General features: G+C 41.5%; 1 protein-coding gene across 10 annotated transcripts in view; it reads right to left on the bottom strand.

Moving 5' to 3' along the window:
* LOC135114838 (phosphatidylinositol 4-kinase type 2-alpha-like) overlaps positions 1–25697 on the bottom strand; it is a 36727-nt gene that overhangs the window by 9364 nt on the left and 1666 nt on the right. Inside the window, exons 1-2 of one of the 10 annotated variants that reach the window (XM_064030982.1) lie at positions 25596–25697; positions 10495–10738 (exon numbers count right to left, since the gene is read on the bottom strand). The exon at positions 25596–25697 is cut by the window's right edge and continues 51 nt beyond it. The exons of 1 other annotated variant lie outside the window; for it this stretch is intronic. In XM_064030982.1, the coding sequence (XP_063887052.1) occupies positions 10495–10579 (85 nt within the window). In that variant the 5' untranslated portion in view covers positions 10580–10738; positions 25596–25697. Of the gene's footprint in view, positions 1–1011; positions 1640–10494; positions 11000–25595 lie in introns of those variants that run through there. 8 more of the 10 variants (XM_064030977.1, XM_064031002.1, XM_064031022.1 and 5 more) reach the window with 8 other exon arrangements.

Here is a 25697-nt window from a genome sequence, read left to right as displayed (position 1 = left end):
ACTGAGCGCTTTTCTGACTTCTCTGTGAGAGTTGCCGCCTGCCCAGGTATGAGAGTTACTAGTGGTTGGTCGGCACCAGTGTAAGTGGTGGGTGCCGCAACAATAACAATTAAGTAAACCATCACAGTAAAATGTCAGCACTCACAATAAGAGAAGGACATAATACTTTGCCAATGGGTATCCTTTTTTCTGGACAATTTTGAGACGTGAAAAATAAATAAATCTCATCCCCATATGAATCCTGTATAAATGACAAATGAAATCAGTACTAGCAATTATAGCATATCCAGAGTCTTCCTTTATGACAATGTGACCACTAGCCTAATGAAACACGAAGTTGTGGTAATAATGAAATATTCCATGCATTTCAAAATTACAAATGTAAATCATCTTTCATACTCTCGGTTCTTCGAGTAGTAACAAGAAGTTGTATACTCTTCATTTGTTTCTTGCTATTCACTGGACAACTGTCATTCCCCATAAAGTGTACTGCCCCCCAATAAACACATGTACAAGTGGCCACATCAAGTATTGTCCACAAAAACACTCCACTCAAAGCACAGTTAAGACATTTGAGGGATTATTGCATCGCTTCAAGCCCTGATTATTACAGATCCATGTGCATCTACAGATTTCATCCCTTCCTTTTCTTATACTATAGCAAACTAATTTTACCTTTAATAAGGCAACTAGTATAATGCCAATAGATCAGCCTTATCAGAAACTTGAGTTGCTGCTGGAAATTCACTTGCATGGGTCCCATGGGTGGGTGGAATGACAAAGCAGAGTGGAAGGGGTGACAAGGGCAAGGAGAGGAAGAATTGAGTAACAAAGGGGGGTCGTCAAGGAGACAGAAGGGGTGACAAAGGGGCAGATACTTTCCACATTAAGGGGATGGACAGAAGGGGTGACAAATGGCAGGTGGCACCAATATGACGGACATGGATGGCTGGGTGGCTGCAGGGGTGACAGGTGGCGGGGAAGGGGTGAAGGGGTGGAGAGTAGCAGCACCTGGCCAGTGGTTGAAGTCGTCCACTTCGTGTCTGGCTCCGAGTAGCGGCTGGCTCTCCCTGTTGCTCCTGGGAGACCCCATGCCTGTGTGGTTGGTGGGACCGAAGGTGACGTCAGGCAAGAGCGCCGTGGCAGAGTCCTCCGAAGCCTCTGATGCTGTAGACAAGGAGCGTATTCTCTCGTCCACCACACCAGCAGCAGCAGCCGCGGCCGCCACAGGACTTATTTCCTCCGCGTCTGACGTCATTTAGTGCATAGGTTCCCTAAATTGTATCCACTACACCCACTCAATGCTCCATGGACATTACAGACATCATTTTTCAGGGGTTAGTAGGGCGATTCTACACCAAAACACTGCAGCAAGACCCGCCATGACACTTTGCGAATGACGTCACGAAACAGATGACGGCCAGGGACAGCCTGATGCGCTCCACCAGTGTATGACAAATTACGGGTGAATGAACCGTGAATACTACGAATAATGCAATATATTGACAATTACTCTTTACACTTAATTTTGCCGCTGAGGCCCAGGACATCGCCTGCACAGATAATATGTGTCAGAAAGGTTCTAATAGTCTTTTAAAAAACTGACGTGCTGAGCCGGCATACACACACACACACACACACACTGTAGGACGAGCTCGTGACCAGATATGAGTCACGGGTTTGTGGTCAGAGCGGCGGTCACATCATACCACTATCATTAATGACACTGAAGAGCTTAGAAAAACATGGTACATATGGGGGCAAGACATGTCCACTCAAGGTAACCGCAATACTCAAGGCAGATACCATAAGGAGATACCTGCTGCTAAAATATTGAATACGGTCATATGACCATATCAAAATGGAAGCAGATCGGCAGAATAACATTATAAATCATGCATCACGCCCGCTCCCTCCACCTCCAGCACGTCACGCCTCGTACACCGTGGTGGCAGCGATAAGAGCAAACTGAGATAATTGATATGGTTGTTAGCCCATTTCCCCTGACGTCCATCACACCATGTAATATGTAGCGCGGAAACTATTTCTCATATTATTGCTATATACCGCAGTTTATTCATCTGTACAATGATTGCAATAACAGGAGGCTCATTTATTACATTGACGTACGTAGTTGTTGGTGTGTATAGAGTAGCTACGTTCACTCAAGTTTCCTGTCTGTAATGTGTAGGGTTACCGGTGAACTAGGGGCGCCTCTACTGCAAGCCGGATATGATGTGGCAGACTGTAGATATTGGACAGATATTATTTTAGCTCCAGAAAAATATATATCTCGTAATTAACGTTCTGTACAGTCGTGGTACGAACCGACCGCGGGTTTAGTATAATTTACATAAAAACACTTAATGACGCCTTTCACAGCGTTAAGCTAACCATAACAGCTTTCACTGTATACTTATATAAACTCCTGCTCATGAGTCTGAGATAACTAGAAGGATGGAAGGAGTGGCTGTCAAGGGCGTGTGCCATTTCACCTATAACCTTCATCCTGCTCTCCCATATGTTTGCTCGTGATAAACACATGGCTGACTGTCAGGTACACTCTACACCTTGCTATAAAAAAAAAGAAAATAATAATAACAACACGGTGGGGATATGTAAATGAATATGTGAATTCATTATGATACTGGAGATGAGCAACATAGGCGAGTAAGGACCAAGGCGCCGTCACGTGAGCAAGGAAGCCCCTCAAGGCCTCCTGTCTGACGCACGGGTTATATTGATACAGCTTCCCTGCACGCCATGCATATCACTGGCAACATTCGATGGGTTACGTGCATGACATTTTTTTCCTCCCTTATTTGTAATGCGTTTTGAGAGAGAGAGAGAGAGAGAGAGAGAGAGAGAGAGAGAGAGAGAGAGAGTATTACGTGCATTTCATCCACCATTAAATCATGTAGCTATCGGTGTTATGATATGCTATTATACGGAGCACTATACTACGCTCTGCATCATACATACAGTGCCATATTGCTTCAGACACACATTCATTTCACTGATCATTAAAAGTGCAATAACAATGTGTCAAGTAATTTCCGAAGCTCAATCCATTGTCGCCTCACCAGCTGACGTCAGCATTCCTTCCTTGAGAGCCGCGCCTCGACTTCACTACAGACGTAAATGGAGAGGCGCCTCGCGTGACGTGCCAGCTTTGTACAACACGAGTACGTATTTATCACACTCCTACTCCACGCTCTCAGCTGACCTCCATTGCAAACTTTTCCTGTTGATTGTGTCTCTCATGATAAACCAGACTTTGTATTCAGCCGACAAACAATATGTAGCTGTGGTTAGAGTTGGATGAGCCCAAATACGAGTAAAGACGGGTTTAAATTGAAATTTCGTGTTTTGAATGGTGTCTGATAAGTCCTCGTGAATATGAAAGTACGCTTTTTTTCTCTCTCTCTCTTTCTCTCTCTCTCTCTCCATTGTGATACTGGTTACGAGCAGCTGACGCTTCTGAGTCGCCAGCATTGTCATGTGAACACCCTTATCTTTGTTTTCCCTGAGAGATAACACCTTCATAATATAGAACACTCCTTTCTGACACCATTATCTGTTTTCGCAATGACTTACGTAAGCGAAAAAAATAAACACACAAAGAAGTTGTAAAGATTTTTGAGTCGCTTGTTTAATTTGCTTATATTTCATTCAATTATATTACTTTCGAAATATATTAACTACTAATATACGTGACAGCGATGAGCGGAACTACAACTGATGAAGGGGTAAGGCCATGGAGGCGTGGGGGCCGTGAAGGAGTGAGGGTCTTTGAAGAGCGAGGATCTTTGATGAGTGAGGGTCTTTGAGGAGCGAAAGTCATGGAGGGATGAGGATCGTGAAGGGATGAGGGTCTTTGAGGAGTGAGGGTCGTGAAGGAGTGAGGGTCGAGGAATGAGGGTCGTTGAGTGAGGGTTGTGGAGGAGTGAGCGGTCGTGGAGGAGTAATGGTGGTCGAGTAATGGTCGTGGAGGGAATGGTGGTAGTGACAGTGGTGGTGATACATAAAGGACCTTGAAGGAAGATTAACAAAGAGCGCGCTGTTCAGTAAGCTCACTGGATCAGCTTGTACTTTACGATGGATTCTTGCTTAGTCCAGAGTGTAATAAGCGAAGTGTTTGGGGGAACCGTAAGAATACACAATTATTCTACACACATTATGTACACACTTTTTATGATACTGCGTTATTAACAGGTTTCTAGTACAGATGACAAGCAGACCTACGCCTATGTAATGTAAAATAAATAGATGAATAGATAAATTAATAAATAACATAGTGGGTTACCTGATCTTACTGCTGCCTCAACTGCATGTATCTTGTAGCTAATCTCTGTAGCTTTATGTGTTCTCTGTCTATTGAAATACTGATCTTAACAACACTGACTGCCTAATGGTCGTTATTCAAGAATCAGATACCAGGCAATCACTCTCCTGCTGCCTTCATTTTTTCTTTATTTCTTGTTGCCCTTGGCCAGAACACAAACAATAAAGCAATTAACTATTAAGCTCCACCTGACCTTTTTAAATAGTTGACTCCAAAAGTATTATATTAAATCACAAAATTCCTGGCATGGCCTAGCTGCACTTCAATTTGCTAAACTCTCAAGCTGTTAGCACCTTGTCCTTGGCTCACTGGTGTTTCAGGCCAATGTCTTGACCCTGCACGGCTTATGATGGTGATGCTACTGTCAATTCGCCTGCTGGAACTTCCTACTACTCTGCTTTGTTCATTAAAGTGCAGACTAAATTTTACGTGGTACTTGATATTGTCTTTTCTCACCGATCTTCAGTTTATAAGCTTACCCCCTACAGTTCTCTCTCTCTCTCTCTCTCTCTCTCTCTCTCTCTCTCTCTCTCTCTCTCTCTCTCTCTCTCTCTCTCTCTCTCTCTCTCTCTCTCTCTGCTCCATCACAAATTTCCTCTCAGGCCGTTGTACTGTAGAAGTGGGAGACAGTCACTGTTCTCCCCCAAAGTTTCAGAGGTGTTCTATAGTGCTCTGTCCTCTCACCCACTCTCTTCATCAATTATCTTAATCTTATCTAATATTGTATCCACTCTGCTGATGACTCTACCCTGCATCATCATTTTGCAGACGTCCAACTCTGTAGGAATTAGATTTGTTTTTCTCTTATTACAGAAGAGAACAGAACAAACCTGAGTAAACCTTGTTTCGTTCAACGCCTCAAAACTCAATTCTCCCACTTGTACACTCGACACAATCTTCCAGGCACTTATTCCCTCTTCTTCGATGATACTGCACTACACTTGCCACTCACTCTCGCTTCTGTCCACCTCTCAAATGCAAGAATTAACCAGTCTTTACTCTTTCATTCCCTTTACCGGTAGACTCTGCCTGCATCCGTATTCGTCCCTTCCTATGAATTAACCTTGTTTAAGTTTCAAGGCACCTCCTTTTTTTTTTTTTTTTTTATGCGAGACGTTTTTCCAGAATTTGTTTTTGTCCTTGGGTCTTCCTCCATTATGTATAAATAGTAACAATAAACAAATAAATAAATAAATAAATATAAGATTTCTTAAAAAAGTTGAATGGATATTATCAGAATTCTAGATTTTAGACATACTGACTGACACACCATATTTCATATTTCTTCTCCTGAGAAATTTAACTATATATTCTGAAAATCATGAGAAGGATAACGTGCAAAGCAATCAAAATAAGAGTAAGAGATATCACAACGTTTATTGATAAATGCAGGAAGGCACAGTGCTTGAAGCAGGCGGCATACCAGTTGTGGATTCATAACCACCCAAATTCCTTATAGGAACATTATGTTTAACTGAGTAATGTGGCTCAGCGAATTCATAATTCAGCCGAATCAATATACAGTAGCCATCCGAGGGGATATTCTTACTGATGGTTCCCAGCACCACAGGCGGCGGTCTGCTCACAACCATTACTGGGTATTGAGCTGTTCCTGCCTCCTTATCCAAGACAAGAGGTTCAGTCACCTCTCACCAAACTGTGGAGGCGAATCTGTTGGCCTCTGTGTCTGTCAGCGAGCAGAGTGACGCAAGGGTTAATTTGCCTCATACCTGTTTCTTTGATCTCAAGCTTGTCTTTACCTTTTAGGTCTTCTGAGGCTGGAAGGCTGCCTAAAGCCTGGATTCATGATGGCGACCTGAGTATTAATGAATTTTCCTCGAAGTCACTGAATGGTCTGCCTTGTAATGGTGTCACTGCTGGCAGGTCTACATTACTGAAGAACACGGCTATCTCATTCTTAACCAACTCAAGCTTAGTTAGCTTTCCTACACCTTTGATGCGTCTCCAATTCAGGTCTTTTTGGATATTCGTATACCAGTTCCCAGTCTTCACTGTAACACGCTTAAAGTTTTCATGATGATGATAATTTGAGGGAACAATTATCCACAATTAGCTGTGGAGCTAAAAAAAAAAAAAAAACGAGGAATTCGAGGCAACGTTTGTTAGCCACCAGCTGTGTGTCACTCACTCGTTATTGACTACGTATGACAGAACGGAGAGAGAGAGAGAGAGAGAGAGAGAGAGAGAGAGAGAGAGAGAGAGAGAGAGAGAGAGAGAGAGAGAGAGAGAGAGAGAGAGAGAGAGAGAGAGAGAGAGAGCATCGAGGATAATACCTATATGGCTTCTCAGGCTTGATGAAATGTTCTGAAAGTTTAGAGAACGATTCCTAAAGTTACTATTGACAACAAAGAGAGTGTTGGTAGAGCAGTGCAATGCTTTCACTGCCTCTAGTTTTAGTTCTGCTCAGTTAAATGATCTGAGATTGCTTTAATGAAGTAATGTCATATTTTCATCAGCAGTCAAAGGGTTAACAAATAAATAATTGCGTAGTATGTAGAGAGAATGTATATTTTTCGTATGAACACTTGTACACGCAATCACTGCTTAACTTATCATGCGGTTCCAAAAAAAAACAAAAAAAAAAAAACAATCATATCAGTTACTATGATTGGGAAGCGTTCGGAGCTTTACCCTGTGCGCAAGCGGAAAAAAGTGTGCTGATACAATTTTAATTCTTGCACGTAAATAGCAGTCGTAGTGGTGGTAGTAGCTGTAGTGGTGGTGGTGGTGATGGTGGTAGTAGTAGTAGTAGTAGTAGTAGTAGTAGTAGTAGTAGTAGTAGTAGTAGCAGTAGTAGAAACTGTACCTGTAGTAGTGGTAATAGTGGTTGCAGTAGTAGTAGTAGTAGTAGTAGTAGCAGTACTATAGTAGTAGTAGTAGTAGTAGTAGTAGTAGTATCGTCAGGCCTCTTTGAAAGGTTAGTTCCTTCATTAATCAACGCTGAGTCCCTGTGCAGTGAGGGGCGGCAGTGTGCTAAAACTAAAGGCACCACGCTGGATCGACTTAGTTCGCTTTTCAGACACGCCCACTCTCCATGTCCTCTACTTCACAGCCACTGCGGTCGTCCATTGAATCTGAGCACACCTGTGTCAGACATGCACACCTTCCCCTAACGGCCAACTGGCAACCACCCGCCAATGAGCTCTCGGAAGTTACGCGAAATATCTTGAGCCTGCCAGTGCCACCCCCTCATTTCGCTTTATGCTTCACTATCATTCCGTCACCGCCTGTGGGAATGGGTCGTAACATGATGGCAGGGGCTTATTAGTCCTGTGTTCGGGCACGCTTATTAGTCCTGTGTTCGGGGACTGTCAAAGTATATTCATTCAGTAATATACGCGGCCTTTGATGCACGTGCTTCAAAGCAGAGCGCTCACGGCTTAGAGAAAATGCAAATAATGTAATGCCGAAGCTAAAATCGGTTGCCTCTTCACTCCAGGGCAAGGGAGTCACTGCTCTCTGCCTTGTTACATCAAAATTTTGCAAGGTACACGTGCAAAATATGCCCTGTAAAAATATCAATAATAAACTACTAAATAAGTAAAGCTAAAATGCATTTCCATACAGAAAATGAGTCTTTTACCACATCAGGAGAGTTCTCCATTAATTTTGTTTGTTTATACATGTATCTATTTATCTATTTATTCTAGTTTATTATCATTATTGCTATATATATTTTTTCTTTATTACTCAATACACTCCCTTTCTAAGTAAGGGAGGTGACGTCATTATGGGGACGTGCCAGGCACCACCAATAACGTTCTGTGAATCTCAAGTCCCTTGCCATGAGCAGCGTCGCCAGCACCTCAGGCCTGCCCAGCCACTCAAGCAGACACGCGACCTGCTCCCACTTCATCACGCTATATTGTGACGCTGTATTGCTGTTTCTTACGCAAATAAACATCTTGAATATTTTGTGATAAAAAAATAACAATGGGTAGAGGTAGACTCGTCCAAACTTAACGTATAATACCAGACTAACAGCGTTCCTTCACAACAACCAATGCCAAACATGCATCCATCACCCACTGTATAAAGCGCAACTCAATACTTACCTTTCTTCTATTATTCTTTCCACATTTTTGCTACATGTTACTTTTTATCCCCAGTTTTCAACTATTGAACTATTGACCTACATCAAGTTCACCGGCATAGCGTGCAACAGCGGAGCTACAGCTTAAATTATTCCTAGCCTGGCCAGGGGTATCTAAAACCCTGGAAAGGTGTTTTATTTAGCAAAACCGAACCGTTTCTGCCAGTTCCCACCCCCCTAGCTGCTGACTGCACAGGGCCCTTATCCGCCCATGTATGGAGTACGCGTCACACAGTTGTATGGAAGGGAAGGAAGGTTCCACTCATACTGCTCTCTTAAACAGGTTGGAATCAAAAGCATTTCTTCTCAGCTACTCTCCTCTAACTGAATGTCTTCAGCCTCTCTCTCTTCACCGCAAGGTTGTAGCTCTTGGGATCCTCCATGGCTACTCTCACGCTAATTAATTTTCTGGCTATCAGCTGCATGCCTCTCCCCTTCCCGCGGCCTCGCTGCTCAAGTCTCTCTCTCTCTCTCTCTCTCTCTCTCTCTCTCTCTCTCTCTCTCTCTCTCTCTCTCTCTCTCTCTCTCATTCCTATTCTGTCCACCTCCCTAACACAAGAGTCAAATTCAACATTTCATTATTTTTACTAGTAAACCGAAATTCCCTGCCTGCTTCTGTATTTCCTCTTACCAATAACTTAAACTCTTTCAAGAGGGAAGTTTCAAGACACTTCTCGAAATAATTATAGATTTGCCTTTCAACTGTCCTCTTTAGTTTTTATTCATTTTTCCAACACCAATTTTTTGTGCCTCTTGGCCAAAGACCTTCTTACATAAAAATATAACTTATGAAGCAAGCCAGCTTGAGTTGCACAAGACCCATCAAATTTTATTACTTATTTATTATTTTGCTGTTCTTTGCCTGGAAGCGTGTCTGAAGAGGACGCTGACCCCACCAATCATGTGCTCGTATGCGTAGTTCCTTCCTATCCATCAGTTTGTGTAGTTATGTATATTGTTGCACAGGAAGTCTTTCAGCATACCTCACTTTTGACTGAAACATTTTACCATGCAGTGAGCGAGAATGTCCAAAATGACAAAAACAGTAATTCTAGTTCAATAAACATGTAAATGAGCAAAAATATTATGGTAATGCCCGAATGAAGAATTACTTCCTTGCACACTAATGCTCCCGGGGACGGTGCAACATGTCACTTGAAGCACATGATACATAGGCACAAAAAAAAAAAAAAAAAAAAAAATATATATATATATATATATATATATATATATATATATATATATATATATATATATATATATATATATATATATATATATATATATATATATATATATATATATATATGGTGCGGCAGAAACACCTACCACAATTTTAAAGGTTAACAAAAAAAAAAAAAAAACGAGAGGTATTTCTACTGCACCCTGTCCTATATTACTATAAAGACTGGTGGTGAAGTGGCCTCGATGGCGCAAGCGATCATTAAGTATCACTAACTGGCATTAAAAAAAAAAGAAAAAAAAAAGGAAATAAAAGAAGTGAAGGAAGAAAGGAAGGATTTGGAAGGACTGGCTTGAGCGTAACTACTTGCATGTTGTACGTGACGCGGGTCCTGGAGCCTTGGATCAGAGGGCTCCGGCGCGTCACGGCCAAGCTTCATTCCTAGAGCTTTTTACACACTCCTAGCTTCCTGTCTCGCTTCTTAAACGTCAAAGGATCTCAGCTGCCGCGTGGCTGTCTCCTGACTCTTACCCTTCACGTCTCAGTACTGGCACAGGCTACACAGGTGGCGGCAAGTGTGTTCTGGGAAGGGAGCTGTATAGTAATTATGACTCCATCCACACACGTAATGCATGCACTTGTTTCTAGCGTACGTTACTGACTGAACTAATTGTCCTTTACACTGGAATGATGTCTAACGTAGTTTTTAATGTGCATTTCGAATACATGATGCATTTCCTATGTATTCATATCAATATTACTTAATTTTAAGCAGTCTGGCTGTTTCTAGTGTAACTGTGTGGACTTTTTCTTATAATTTCCTGCCAATAAAACATGGTCGACCTCACTTACCATTGAAGTTATTGGCTATGATGTAATGATCCTGCAGGACGTCCTGGTCCAAAAGGCCACTGGCAAGGTCCGCCGTCATCTTCATATCATGTGGGTCCTGACTTCATCCAGGCGTTGGCTTCTGGCCAGCCGAGCACACACGTATCGGGGCATGTCACTGCCGCTCCCTTGCCATTACACCCTTCTTTTTCCTTCACAGTTTTCTTCAAGACTAAAAATTGTCAATATTTTCAAAAGCTGTATACTACGATTCAAATAATGGTCTATAAATCAAGCTGCGTTCTTTCCATACCAAACAATAAAATATTACATAGTAATCATCAACTCTATCGACGTAGACACGGCTGGTAGTGAAATACAAGGTGTCCGTGCAATTGATTATAGTATTATCACATGATGGTACGGTACATAATAGCGCATAAATCTTCATCTTGAATACCGACACATTACTCGTACTTTACTCTTGCTGCTCTCACTGTTGTATAACAGCACATGACGCCCACTACTGAAGGGGGAAGTGCTGATCTCCATCAGGTTTTTTGCAATGTTTATGTAAATCTGTGTTTTGGTTACAAGTAATGAGTGCAGAACACTGCTCATCATTATAAAAGTCTGAGCGAGAGGATCTTTACTTCCTCTTCACCAGGACTTGCTCGTACATACTCCATCTGCCGCACTGCAGCATGCAAACTGTTGTTGTTGTTGTTATGTTTTGTGGGGTTGTTTTTGGTGATGTACTTAAAAAAAAAAGTGACTAATGACACACTCTTCATGGACGCGCCTTCACTTTAAGTTGATCTGGAACCTTCGTCTCGCTCTAATCAACTCAAGGATAATAAACACATTAGGTTGAATAAAAAAAAAAAAAAAAAAAAAAAAAAAATATATATATATATATATATATATATATATATATATATATATATATATATATATATATATATATATATATATATATATATATATATATATATATATATATCCCGAATCTTTGCCTCCGGTACGGTATCTTCTGTAGCAAACCAAAACAACACGACCAGCGACCGCCACCAAACCTCACCACCTGCACCACCCTCCTGTCAATGCAATGCCCGTCAATGTCACATTGTTATTGCCACTGAAGACTGTTTTCCTCTAGACACACATGCTGAGCATTTTTTTTTTTTTTTTTTTTACACGCGTTGTCGGCAAACAATAATGGATGTTGATTGATGTTCAGGGAATGGTTCACTTGTCTAGTTACGGAACGCAAGGAACATACGTAATTTGTTGTTGCTTTGCTTTCTAACCGACTGGCCGCCTGTATCTCTCCTCCCTGAAACTTACTGCTTGATTTTGCCTTTGCGGGGGATGTCTGGCCCATCCTTTGATTGCTTTCGTTCTTAGATGTTTCTTTTCTTCTCTTAACACACGAATCTGATTGGCAAGCAGCCACATCACACAAAATTCGTCCTTCTTAAAAATCATCAAAAACCTAAAACTGCTTGAAGGTTAGCGCTAGGTGACATTATTTTGATACGGATGATTTTATCTGCTATCGCAATAAAGATAGTTTCGTTATTTTTATTTTTTTCATTTTTTATGTAGGAGGGACACTGGCCAAGGGCAACAAAAATCCAATGAATAAAAAGCCCACTGAGATGCCAGTCCCAGAAAAGGGTCCAAGTCCCGGAAATGGGTCCAAAGCGGTAGTCAAAAATTGAAGGATAAGTGTCTTGAAACCTCCCTCTTGAAGGAATCCAAATCATAGGAAGGTGGAAATACAGAAGCAGGCAGGGAGTTCCGGAGTTTACCATAGAAAGGGATGAATGATTGCATTAGAAAGGTGGACAGAATAGGGGCGAGGGAAAGTAGAAAGTCTTGTGCAGCGAGGCCGCTGCAGGAGGGGAGGCAGGCAGCTAGCAAGATCAGAAGAGCAGTTAGCATGAAAACATTGCGGTGATGAGAGAGAGGCTGAAGACAGTCAGTTAGAGGAGAGGAGCTGATGAGACGAAAAGCTTTTGATTCCACCCTGTCTAGAAGAGCGGCACGAGTGAAACCCCCCCCAGACATGTTTTATGCCCAAGTACGTTTCTAAAACCACGTTCTTTTTATTATTATTATTTTTTTTTTTTTTACCTTTATTTCGATTAATGACATTATTTTCACAATTTGGTTTTGAAGATAACTAAGTTACCCTCTGTCATGAGGAAGAAAACATTGAGATTCTGGCAGTGACAGCACCCACTGACCCCCACTGAGGACAGGGTAAATGATGTCCACCGCCACGTCAATTCAGAAGATTGCATCTCCACAAACGCGTGCACGGCTGTGTCACTCACTCATTACCCGTCACTCCCGCCTGTGCTACCACTTGACATCAATGAACTGTCTGAGTCACTTCACTTCAATACAGGTGCGTCTAGTGGCACACCAGTCTGCACACCTCACTCATCACGCTACTTCCACACTGGACAGAGTGAATGTCGCAACGTGACAGTGCAGCTTCTAGAGAGTCAGTTTTTGTTATGAAATGTATTCTTGCAATAACAAACCGAGAATCTTACATTTTTTCTTATTTATTTAAGAACGGCTGATCCGCTATAACGAATGAAACTTTACACACAGGCCAGTCGTTCAGGATGTTGTTGAAAACTTGTTCCTCCCGCTATCAAATAATCAGATTTCCTGTACTGTTAACAGTGTAATAAACATCCGAAGTTGGATGTTGCCTCTATGCGCTCAACGACTTAACTTGCTCTCGTCTCCATGCTCTTGAATCTTCTGAATTTTCCACCATCTGGCTACGACTACAGAGTCACTCTCACACTAGATTTATCTGTGCAGTATACCTCTCACCTAACTCCCCTGACCATAAAAAAAAATTTCTTTGACTATTTAAATTCCAAAGTGTAGTACACCCAAACTCTTTTCCCTTTCGTGAAGAGCTCCATTCTTGGAGACTTCAGTGTTCACCACCAGCTTTGGCTTTCCTCTCCCTTCGCTGACCATCCTAGTGAACTAGCCTTTAATTTTGTTATCCTCCACAACCTAAAGCAACTGGTGCAACACTCTGCCAGTATTCCTGACCGTCTTGGAGATACGCCCAATATTCTTGACATTTTCTTCACCTCTAATCCTTCTGCTTAAGCTGTCACCATATCTTCTCTGTTGGGTTCCTCCGATCACAACCTCATATCTGTATCTTGTCCTATCGCTCCAATCCCTCCTCAAGATATCCCAAAGCGGAGGTGCCTCTGGCGTTTTGTCTCTGCTAATTGCGGGGGATCTGAGGAGGTATTATGCTGATTTTTCATGCAATAAATACAGATTCCATGCTTTATATTTCTGCCCGGAATCATGCCAAGTCTGCTCTCCAACTAGCCAAAAACTCATTCGTTAATGGAGTGTCAAAATCTTTCAAGATCCACTTCCCCTCGTGAAATCTGGCACCTAGCCAAGAATATCTCCAAGAACTTTTACTTTACCTTTCTCCTTTATTTCAACCTGATGGCACCACTGCCATCTCATCTATCTCTTAAGCTGAACTCTTCGCTCAAAGCTCTGCTAAAAACTCCATCTTGGATGATTCAGGACCTGTTCCTCCCTCTCCTTCACCCTCCAACTACTTCATGCTACCCATTAAGATCCTTCGTAGCAATGTTTCCCATGCCCTCGCTGGCCTACGCCCTCGGAAGGCTTATGGACCTGATGGGGTCCCTCCTATTGTTCTCCGAAACTGTGCCTCCGTGCTTGCACCTTGCCTAGTCAAACTCTTCCAATTCTGTCTATCAACATCTGCCTTTCCTTTCTGGTGGAATTTTTTCTCACACCACCCCCCCGTCTCCAAAAGCTGGTAACGCTGTACAGGGGCCATATCCGTCCACTCATACCGCTGTTTTAGACAGGGTAGGATCTACAACTTTTCGTCACATCAAACTCCTCTTCTCTAACTGACTGTCTTCGGCCTCTTTCTCATTGCCACAATGATGCATCTCTTGCTATCTTCTACCGCTATTTTCACGCTAATTGCTCTTCTGATCATGCTAACTGCATGCCTCCCCTCCTCCCGTGGCCTCGCTGCACAACACTTTCTTCTTTTTCGCATCCCTATTCTGTCCACCTCTCTAATGCAAGAGCTAACCAGTATTCTCAATCATTCATCCCTTTCTCTGATAAACTCTGGAGCTCCCTGCCTTGAATTGAACTCTTTCAAGAGGGAGGTTTCAAGACACTTATCCTCTGTTTCTTGATTATTCTATCTGACCTCTATGGAAACTGGTATTAAGTGGGCCTTTTTTTTTTATCTATTCATTTTTTTTTTTGTTGCCCTTGGCCGGTGACCTAAAAAAAAGAAAAGAGCGAATTCAGCCAATATACCTGCTGTTGTCCCCATTCAGACTAGATCAAATTGGCCTGAGCTTACATAGTAGCTTAGATTGTGTAGTATTGTTTATGAAATGAATGTCATCAGTATTTTAAAATATATGTAGTAATTAGTAAACAATAATTTGTTTATTCTAGAAGAGACTGAAATGCATCTAACTGAAAAATGTAGACAGGCCTAAGAGCACACTGGCTGGTAAGCCACAGGCGATGAACGGCTCGCCTGCCACTCACGTTGTAGCTCCCCTGGTCTTCTCGGTGGTGCAGCGCCTTAATACATCATTTGTGACATGCTTCTAAGGCCTGAGAGAGAGAGAGAGAGAGAGAGAGAGAGAGAGAGAGAGAGAGAGAGAGAGAGAGAGAGAGAGAGAGAGAGAGTTTGGAAACTAGTTTCGTTGTGTAGTTCGTTACGTTAAACAATTTTTCCAGTGCTACATATATTAGTTATCAACATGGTGAAGAAAGCCAGTTTAGCGTGTCCTGGGGCGTAACGATCTGTTTGTGTGGCAACATCCACAAGACTTGTTGGTTCGCAGAACTTATTAAAGGTCAGCTTTTTTTTTTTTTTTAAGTTGAGGGATGGTAAACAGTCGCCTCTTTTCATTAATATTATGTTCCGCACTTGTAGCTGATATGTATATTTCTTTGATTATGAAAACCTTATAATAATATAGGGATGACGAATAATATCTTCCTATATCGTGACAGGTATAAAAATAAATTAGATGCTAGCTGATTAAATTTACCACGAAGTGGAAAAAAAAAAAAAAAAAAAAACGAGCACAGCAATCTGTTTGCCATACTGATTCTGCAGGAAGCTTTCATAACGATGACTGTTTGATTGTTACTATTAGAGGTGACAACTATTTAACTTTGCGGATGATTTTAGTGCCATGCACAAAGATGTACATTAATTAAGTAGCCTTTTAGGAAAATGGAGAAAACAATGGAATGCAACATGCAACATACACCAGAGATATTGGAAGAGTTCAGTAATGTTCCACACATTTCTGTAGAACAGTATGGTTGATTTAGTGATACATGAGCGCACATGATGCAGAACATGCAGTGTGTTTTCGAGTTCCTCAGAGTATGTCGGAGTGAACCAGTGAAACAATAACATAAATAACAACTGTCGATATCAGCTGAATCTTGTATATAATAGCGTTCTTCCGGAGACATAACTGGTTGCGTCCTTGCCTCTAGGATTACACCTCTGCTGAGTGGCAAAACTTTATGCAGTATGCGGGGACATAACTGGTTGTGTCCCTGCTTCTAGGATTACACCTCTGCTGAGTGGCTAGTGGCAGTAGTGATTTTTCCCTGGAATGACTATCGCCTCCATGTCAGAGATCCACCTCTCTGTGCACAGTGCATGATGGAGGTGACTGTCTCCGGCATGGAGGCCTTCATCCGACGTACACACTTTCCTAAATCCTAAACCTTATAAACCTTGGATCAACTCAGATTGCCCTCGTGTGTTCCAGAACAGGCATGTAAACTATTTCCTTAAACTTCCCGAAAATTGTTTAATCAAAAAGAAGAGTCAGAATCTTACTAGATCCACTCCCTCTTTTAACTTGTGGCACTTACAACTAAATACATGTCCAACAATTCCTCTTCTTATTTCCCTCCTCTGTTTCATGCACGAGACTCCACTGTCATCTCTTCTACTCGTATCTCTAAGGGTGAACTCTCCTCTTAGACCTTCGCTCAACAATTCAACACTGAATGATCCTGGGCTTGTTCCTCTCCTACCTCTTTCGACTACATCATGCCTGTTCGTGGAAATGTTTCTATCAATGTTTTCCATGCCCTCTCTGACTTTGATTCTTGTTAGGCTAAAAGTTTTAAAGGATTTCCTCCTATTGTTTTTCCCCAACTGTCCCCCCGTGCTCCATCTTGCCTGCTTAATTCTGACTATCATCATCCAGCTTTCCTTCTTAACGCCCTACCGCTGCAGTGGTAGAGGCCATTGTTGTTCACCTAAAGCTACACCTATAAAAAATGGTGTTCCACAGGGCTCCATCCTATTTTCTTTTTTGTTCAAAATGTTTTCTTGGCCAATCCTCTTGCATTATCCACTCTTATGCTGATGACTCAATCTCCATTTCTTAACGTCATTTGTTAGACGACTAACTCAACTCAACAGAATCTATATACTTTATGTATCGAAGCTGCTTGATGTTTAGCTCCCAAACTTCCTGGAATTTCTGAATGAGGCAAAGCAAACCTTGTGTTGGTCATTGCCTCAAAAAATCACTTCCTTCATCTGTCCACTGTGACACTAAACTATTCCTTCCTTTCCTTCATTAAACATGCTTGGACAATCCTTTTTTAAAAACTCTAAAATAGACATTTCAAATCACATCTACTAAAACTACCTTTGTGTGGTTAGGTGTTCTGAGTCGTCTCTCCCACTTGTTTTCCTCCTCCCAAGTATTATCTTCATACAGGATCTTTTTTGTCCTTGTATGGAGAACAACTCCCTTATATGATGATTAACTCATTAAGCCCCACAAAACAGGGAAGAGTTTGCAGTTTTCACGTTATCAGTTCCTATCCTTTAATTATTTATTTTTTTTTTCAGTATCTAACACTCCGCTGCTATATTGCATTCCTTATCTTCTACCGTTACTCCCATCATTATTACCCTTCTAACTTGCTGAATGCAATCCTCCCTCTTCTTTTACCTCGGACTTCCTTCTCATTTCATTCTCTTCCCTGTTCTGTCCATTTTACTAATGCAAAAATCAACCAGTATCTTCACTCTTCCGTTCTTTTCTCTGGAGTTCTCTTCCTGTTTCCGTATTTTTTCCTTCCTTCAATTGTTTCAGCGGAGCAGTATCAGATATCTCACCAACTTTTAAACTTTGTATAATTAACTTTCTGTGAGCGAATAATCGAGCGTTACTTTTTTTTCCCCTATTTGTGTGTTCTTTGCTAGTCTTTGACACACAATATGTATGTATATATGTATGTATAACAGACACACACACACACACACACACACACACACACACACACACTTTACTACGGCCTTAGGCTTGTTTATGTAGGAAAGCATATGTTTATTTAGGCCAGGAAATTTTGATGTATTCACCTCATTTTCACGCAGAGATGTAGTGGAACTAAGAGTAACAATACAGTATTACGTGGTTAAGCTTTCCTCTCATGGTGATCAACTCAAGGATAATAAACATAGACACTTGATAATCCTTAGAATTTTTTTCTTACATAATACCAAAATGCCTCATTAAGGACATTTTTTTTCTTTTCATCTACGGGACATTGTTCATTAATGTAATCCATTCCTTTCAATAAACTGATTACGTCTCTTCTCCCTTTATATTGAGGAAATGAAAGGAAATAGTTTTCCAGCAGTAGGAAACTTTTACAGCTCAGCCACCTCCAAGGTGCTGCAGGCCTCGGCCTTCACGATGAACCGTCACGCTGTGTCCTACAGCATATTTATATATAGACACCTTGGGCCCTGCAAGCAGACCTGGGTGAACTACGCTTCTGAACGAGGGTTTGTCGCGCATGCAGCAATCTCTCACTGCTCACTCCCTCTACACTCCACCCACTGTAGCGTGAAGCAGCTGTACAGAAAACAACGCGGCATCTCATTTTGACAACACCACGTGTCACATCGCCACCACTTCCGCTGCGTTATCTTGTGCTGAACCTGACTCATCAGGTGAGACAGTGGGGAGGCCAAGAGACGCTACAGGTGACTGTCACACAAACATACCCTGGGGACTCACACCAACACACCCTGGGGACTCACACCAACACACCCTGGGGACTCACACCAACACACTCTGGGGACTCACACCAACACACCCTGGGGACTCACACCAACACACCCTGGGGACTCACACCAACACACCCTGGGGACTCACACCAACACACCCTGGGGACTCACACCAACACACCCTGGTGATTCACACCAACACACTCTGGGGACTCACACCAACACACCCTGGTGACTCACACCAACACACTCTGGGGACTCACACCAACACACCCTGGTAATTCACACCAACACACACTGGGGACTCACACCAACACACCCTGTTTCTAAACACATTAAACATTTTTTTTTTCTGTGAGCAATGGTCACTAAGCAGCGAATTTTTTTTTTTTTTTTTTGTGAACATTGCTCATTGAACAGCGCAGTCACATTTCATGGTCGCGTGTGTGTGTGTGTGTGTGTGTGTGTGTGCGTGATTGACCACAGTGGTGCTGGACACCACGCGGTGGACTCCGGAGACACCTTGGAGGCGGCAGAGTACCTATTTGGATTTACATATTGATATTTTTGCGGGATGATGTCAAGGTCCCACTGACCTTTCTGTAAAGCCAATAACACTATTCTCCTTAGATATGTGATTTTAAGTTTATGGACGCAGCACTTTCTCTGGCAATGCAGTGCACTGCCTGTGCCAAGACTAGTTAATCTATACCTCTAAATTTTTCTATCACATGATTTTATTTTATATTGGATTCTTATGTGTTTTGAATTTGTGACCTTTCTTTTGTTGGAAATCACTCATTTTAAACTCCTTGGCCGCACAACGGAGAGTAGCAATTTCCAAGGGAAAGGCGCGGCACGTTAAGGCAAAATGCATCTACATATGTCATATTTAGATGCATATCTAAATATGCATCTAAATATGTTATTTATTCACCGCGAGGAGGCTTGGCCCCCTATTATACACACCCAAAATTACGCTAACTGCCATATGCTATTCTGTTGTACATTTAATCAAAAGTAAACCTAACCATACGTTATCACGCCCTAACTTAACTGCGTGACTTCATCCCTTGAGCCTGAGCCCTTCTAAAAACTCACGCTATCTGCAGTCCACGTCTACTCGCCAGGCGTGGCTGTAAGGAGTGCCGGCCCGCAGAGCTCAGCCCGACACCCCTGCTGTCCCGTATTTTCGTTGAAATTTAATTTAATCCCACGTTATAACTTTCTAACCTAATCAGGGGACCTTTGCGCTCTGGACGCCCTTAAAAAGTCACGCTAATGGCGGTACATCAATCTTCTGGCCACGTAAAAGAGCCTGGCTAGCTGCAGGCGTGAATAAGTCACGGCGCGCCGCGCCGCAGACCACAGCTTCACGACGCTGTGAAAAACCTTATTTTCTCTTTTTCTGTTAATATGAGCCTGTGCCTGTGATCCATCAAACAGCCTTCTGAATTTTCATTTATTTATTTATTTAATTACTTTTTTTTTTCTAGAATTAACATAATACATTTGCCTACTTCCTTGCCCATCTCCAAACTTCAGCTCTAATGGCCACTGGTCAAGGCCAACAAAAACAAAAATTCTAATTAAAAAAAAAAATCATGCCAGTTCCCATAGAGATGTCAGATGGAACGATTAAAAAAATAAATAAATAAACAGAGGATAAGTGTCTTGAAACCTCCCTCTTGAAAGAGTTCAAGTGACAGGAAGGAGGAAATACAGAAACAGGCAGGGAATTCCAAAGTTTACCAGAGAAAAAGATGAATGATTGTGAATACTGGTTAACTCTTGCATTAGAAAGATGTACAAAATAAGGATGAGAGAAAGAAGTCTTGTGCAGCGGGAGGAAGAGAGGCATGCAGATCAGCAGAGCGGTTCGCGTGAAATTAGCGGTAGAAGATAGCAAACGGTGCAACATTGTGGCAAAGAGAGAGACAAAAGACAGTCAGTTGATAAGACGAAAAACTTTTGATTCCACCCTGTCTAAAATACCGATACGAGTGAAACCTCCCCATACATGTTAAGGAGGACGGATAGGGTCCATGTACAGAGTTAGCAGCTGGAGGCGGATGGGTGGTGAGAAACACTGAAGGAGACGACTCAGAACGCCTAACTTCATATAAGCTGTTTTAGTTAGGCATGAGATGTGAAGTTTCCAGTTTATATTATAAGCAAAGGACAGACCGAGGATGTTCAGAAGTGTAGAAATAAAATAGATAAACGAAACTGGCTGGCAAAAATGCAATTGAAAAAAGAATAAAAAAATCACCAGATTTGCAGCTGGGTGAACAAGTTTTGATAAACACGCCGTGACATGTCATACTCGCAGGTGGGATCTGCCCAAGGAAGGAGTTTACAACTCTTATTTGCTGAAAAAGGTCCTTTCCCCTAATGTACTTTGATGGCTGCTTATAGTCATAAATACAACAAAATATCAAATATTATTGATAGCATACAGACTGAATTGTTTGTTTTGCTCTTCAGATGCTATAACAGAGTAAATCTGACAAATAATTACTTTTGTAACCATTCCTGGCAGGTCACGGATCATCTTTATTGGCTAAACCATGTGATGAGATTTAGCTCCGCCCCTTCGCCACGCCAGTCAGACTGTGCACGAGTATGACAACACAGTGTTTGGCCAGTATGTGCTGCGATAACGGAACACTGCTGTCGGCTCGTGAAGCACTGGATAGAAAAGTAGAAAGAAAAACCCTGTTGCACTTGCAGGACTACAACCCTGGCACGTCATTGCTTTTAATACACATTTACAAGCGAGTACTTTAACTTTCACTTTGTATCTCAGAACGTGAGCATTCATTGACACCAGATGTCTGAATACCGCACCTGGAGTCCGAAGCCATACAGAGCATACCAGCTAAGTATATCAACTACGAATGAGTAAAACAACGTAATAATAATAATAATAATAATAATAATAATAATAATAATAATAATAATAATAATACTGAGACACTATGACAAGTTGGAAATCGTAAGTAAAGAGAGGAACAAGAGTTATGTGGTGAGTCTGTTCACTCGTCTGCCACTGGTCGGAGGTAGACTCGCCTCGTAACACCTGTGCTCATTTAAATACACCTCCACTCTAAAAAAAAATAAACTTAATAAATACACATATATAACTATCATCATTAATATCATCTTTATCATCACTATCATTGCAACCAACAGTATCATTTCACCACGCGCTACTTTCCTGCCGGTGTTCATGAACCGATTCGTAAATTTGATAATATATAGTACAAAGCTTCGACGTATATTAGGTAAATGGCATCAGTGAACGGGTAACACCTATAGATATTTATAAGGTTGGCTATTTACGACCATAACACTTCACAATATATACTACATAAAATCCGCTGTGTTACTATTTAAAACCTGGCTATTTACAACCATAACACTTCACAATATACACTACATGAAATCCGCTGTTTGTTACTATTCAAAACTTATCCACGCTTTTTATTTTCTCAGAGCCTACTGCATTTCCATCCAAAAGACATCCACATAAATATTAATGTAATCTTCATCTGGTGGTCTTCTGTATGACTGTAATTAGCGATCGTTTGAATAAGTGTTGATATCTAAACTCACAGATAACGGTAAACAATGATGAAAACAAGACAGAAAATAGAGGAAGCCAGTTATTGCTATCATTACAAGTGGGCGTGACTCAGCTCGACGGCTGCCACTCAAAATATACATTGACAGGGATCTCCTACGAAAGATCATATTCTGAAACACTCGCGCAGTATCTTCACTATTTTCAAAAGGTTTTAATTGAAGTTACACGAGTTTTAAGGAGTGTTTTTACGGTTCTAGTGACAGATTAACAAGATTTCTACATAATTACAATGAGAAACAGTCGGCTAATCATCGCTGTAGTAAAAGACCAAAGCGTTTCTGAATTTAGGCTTTAGAACATCCCTGGGCGGTGAAAGGGATGGCGAGACGTGTCGTATGAGTAACAGCGTGTTTGCTAGTTTTCTTCTTCTTCTTTTATACGATATGCATCTTTTACATTATTGATTTGCACGAGAGTTGGTTGTTGTCCGAAGCCATTTCCAAGGTAAGATTACTGCAGTCAGTTCACTGGAAGCTGTACCGAGCAAGCTGCAGGAACCTACGCGATTTTGTAGGCTAGGCTCTGACTGGCTACGGTTATTATTACTACCAGTTTCGCGATTGTAGTGGTCTTTCATATATCATAAATACTGAGAGGTAATTATCACAATATTCGTTTTCTTTTTTTTTTTTTCAAGTAAAGGATTAGTAAAGGAAATCAAGTGTCCCTCTCTTCTACACTAAACATCCTCGGTCTGTCCTTTACTAATATGTGAATCGGAAATCTCGAATCTCGCCTCTCGCTAAAACAGTTTATATGAAGTTCTAAGCCAGGCGTTCTGAGTTGTCTCTGCCAGTTTTTCTCCCCCTACCCCAACGCTGCTAACTGTGCAGGAGCCTTATCCGTCATACATACTCTGGCAAACAGGGTGAAATCAAAAGTATTTCGTCTCTTCAACTCCTCTTCCCTAAATGCCTGTCTTCAGCCTGTCTGCCCCCCCCCCCCTCTCTCTCTCTCTCTCTCTCTGCCAAAAAGCTGCATCTCTTTCTATTTTCTCTCGCTACTTTCATGCTAACTGCTCTTCTGATCTCGGTAACTGCATGCGTCCCCTCCTCCCGTGGCCTCCCTGCTCAAGGCTTTCTACTTTCTTCCACCCTTATTCTGTCCACCTCCTTAATGCAAAAGTTACCTAACCAGTATTCTTAATCTTTCATTTCTTTTACTGGTAAATTCAATAACGGCGGGTTTCAAGACACTTTTCTCATAAAGTTGAATAATCCTTTTGACTACTGCTTGGGGACTGGCACCTTCATTGGATCCCTTTCTTTCAGTGTTTGTTGTCCTTGGCCAGAACCCTCTTACAAAAAATAAATAAATAAATAAATAAATAAATAAAATAAATAACATAAATAAATAAAATAACAAATAAAAAAAAGGCCGACGTTGCCTCCAAGGACTAGACAGCACTGCCACCTCACGCCCACTGCATCGGCACACACTGACACCTCACAGTTTAATGGCACCATTGTTTACTACTACTACTACTATTGTTATTACATCATAGCAACGTCTTCCTTGCTTTCAATGATATATTTTCCATAAAAAAGCATAGGAATAAAAGAAACCTCTTCACGAAACTTATCATCCTCATCCATGAATTTATCTAATCTCTTTTAAAGCTGTCCAATGACTCAGCACTAAAAACCTGATTAATGAGTCGACTCCATTCACCTACCACTTCCTTGCTAACCCTCTATTTCTCACGATGGGATTATTATTATCATTATTATTAACATCTAGTAGTTATGAAATATGCTGAAACATCTTATTTAAAAATGTGTACAACAGTAAAAAATATGACCGAGAAGTTGCGGCGTACTCCCTTTTTTTTTTTTTATCAGTCAAATCATCACTAAAAAATAAATCAAACTAAAATAACTTGTGAAAAACTGGCAGTCGTCAAGTACTGTTGGCCTGGCAGATTCACGCAGGCCGCCGCGAGTCACCCCTTCAGCGGCCAGACTGTGGCAGAACTTTTTGCGAGATAAAGCACAATACAAAATCTCTACAAAAAAAATAAAAATAAATAAATAAATAAAAATAATAATAATTTCTGCATATCATGATCTCCAGTTTTTTTTTTTTTTCTTATGCCTTGTTAAGATTTTGTGTGTGTGTGTGTGTGTGTGTGTGTGTGTGTGTGTGTGTGTGTGTGTGTGAGATACGATACTGATGGAACATTCTTTCTTCGGGGAAGTATAAAATCTCTACAAGTCAGTAAGACAAGAGCGGTATTATAACGAAGCGGCACATGAAGTGACGTAGGAACCCTTCGGCGGTGTCTGGAGTCTGGCCTGGACGGCTTCTCCTTCACAGCTTATGCGTCACTCGGCGGACTGCATTCCTCACGCGCATACCGTGTAACCGCAGCCTGGATTCTTACGTTCATATTTCCGCCAACAGTTATTCTACATTTTCGTTGTTATTTAGCTTCGCTAGAAAATGCATAGCAAACCACGTGACTCAGGAGTCAATGATATATTGATGTGCCCAATATCTTATTTCTCTATTTATTATATTTATTTTATTTCAAACTTCTTTATTCTAATGTATTTTATTTACTTATTGCAAGGTGGTGTCAGGAATGAAGGATGCTAAAAACCTACGTAAACTTGACCACTCGCTGGTGACATACTTAATACAGCACAGTTCAAGGTTCACTTCAAGGTTCACGTGCACGGTATAGCTGCCCACCAACCCTCGCTCTCATCTTTCAAGACAACACCAACACTAGTAATGTAAAGACCATGTGGTGGTGGTGGTGGTGTGGAGGACGCGACCTACACGTGCTCGTCACTTGACAGATATCGTACTCTGTGCACGTGCATACTATCTAATATACTTATTATCCTACGTGACACGCCGTGCATTTATTTACTTTACTATGGAACCTGAATAGTTCTGAGAACTTCAATTACAATCGTGCACTATTGAAAACTGAAAATTTCACTTTACCACATCAGTATTAAGCAGACAGCCAGTCTGAATTAGTGAGGCCAGAGGCCTAAAGATAAGCTGTTTCAAGACCCAGCCCTCCCAACTACAGCCTGTCCAGTCAAGGCAAAGCTGTCAGTGAAAGTGTCCTCAACCTTCATGCGAGGCGCCACTGCTGATTATCTGCGAGCTGGTCCACACCGGAGCAATGCCAGCACTCTGTGGCCTGAGGTCCAGCATATGGCCAGAAGCAGCTTCACACCTCTGCCCCACACACGTCCTGGCCCGTGTTTCTTTATGAACAAAAATTAGCTTTCCAGAAGTTCTGATGGCTATGTCCATGACTTGCTCAATAAATATTCCCACATCAAGGCTTTCCACACACATTACCATTACCTTGCGGCACCAGGAATATAGTGTATACGTATTTGATGTGGATATCTAATTATAAGGTAACTTTCTTATCAGTGAAGCACAAAAGCACGGTTTACACTATAC

Source organism: Scylla paramamosain, chromosome 2, assembly GCF_035594125.1.
Source record: "Scylla paramamosain isolate STU-SP2022 chromosome 2, ASM3559412v1, whole genome shotgun sequence".
Classification (NCBI taxonomy): domain Eukaryota; kingdom Metazoa; phylum Arthropoda; class Malacostraca; order Decapoda; family Portunidae; genus Scylla; species Scylla paramamosain.
The sequence above is the reverse complement of the archived record's forward strand: the minus strand, read 5'-3'. Positions and strand labels throughout refer to the sequence as shown.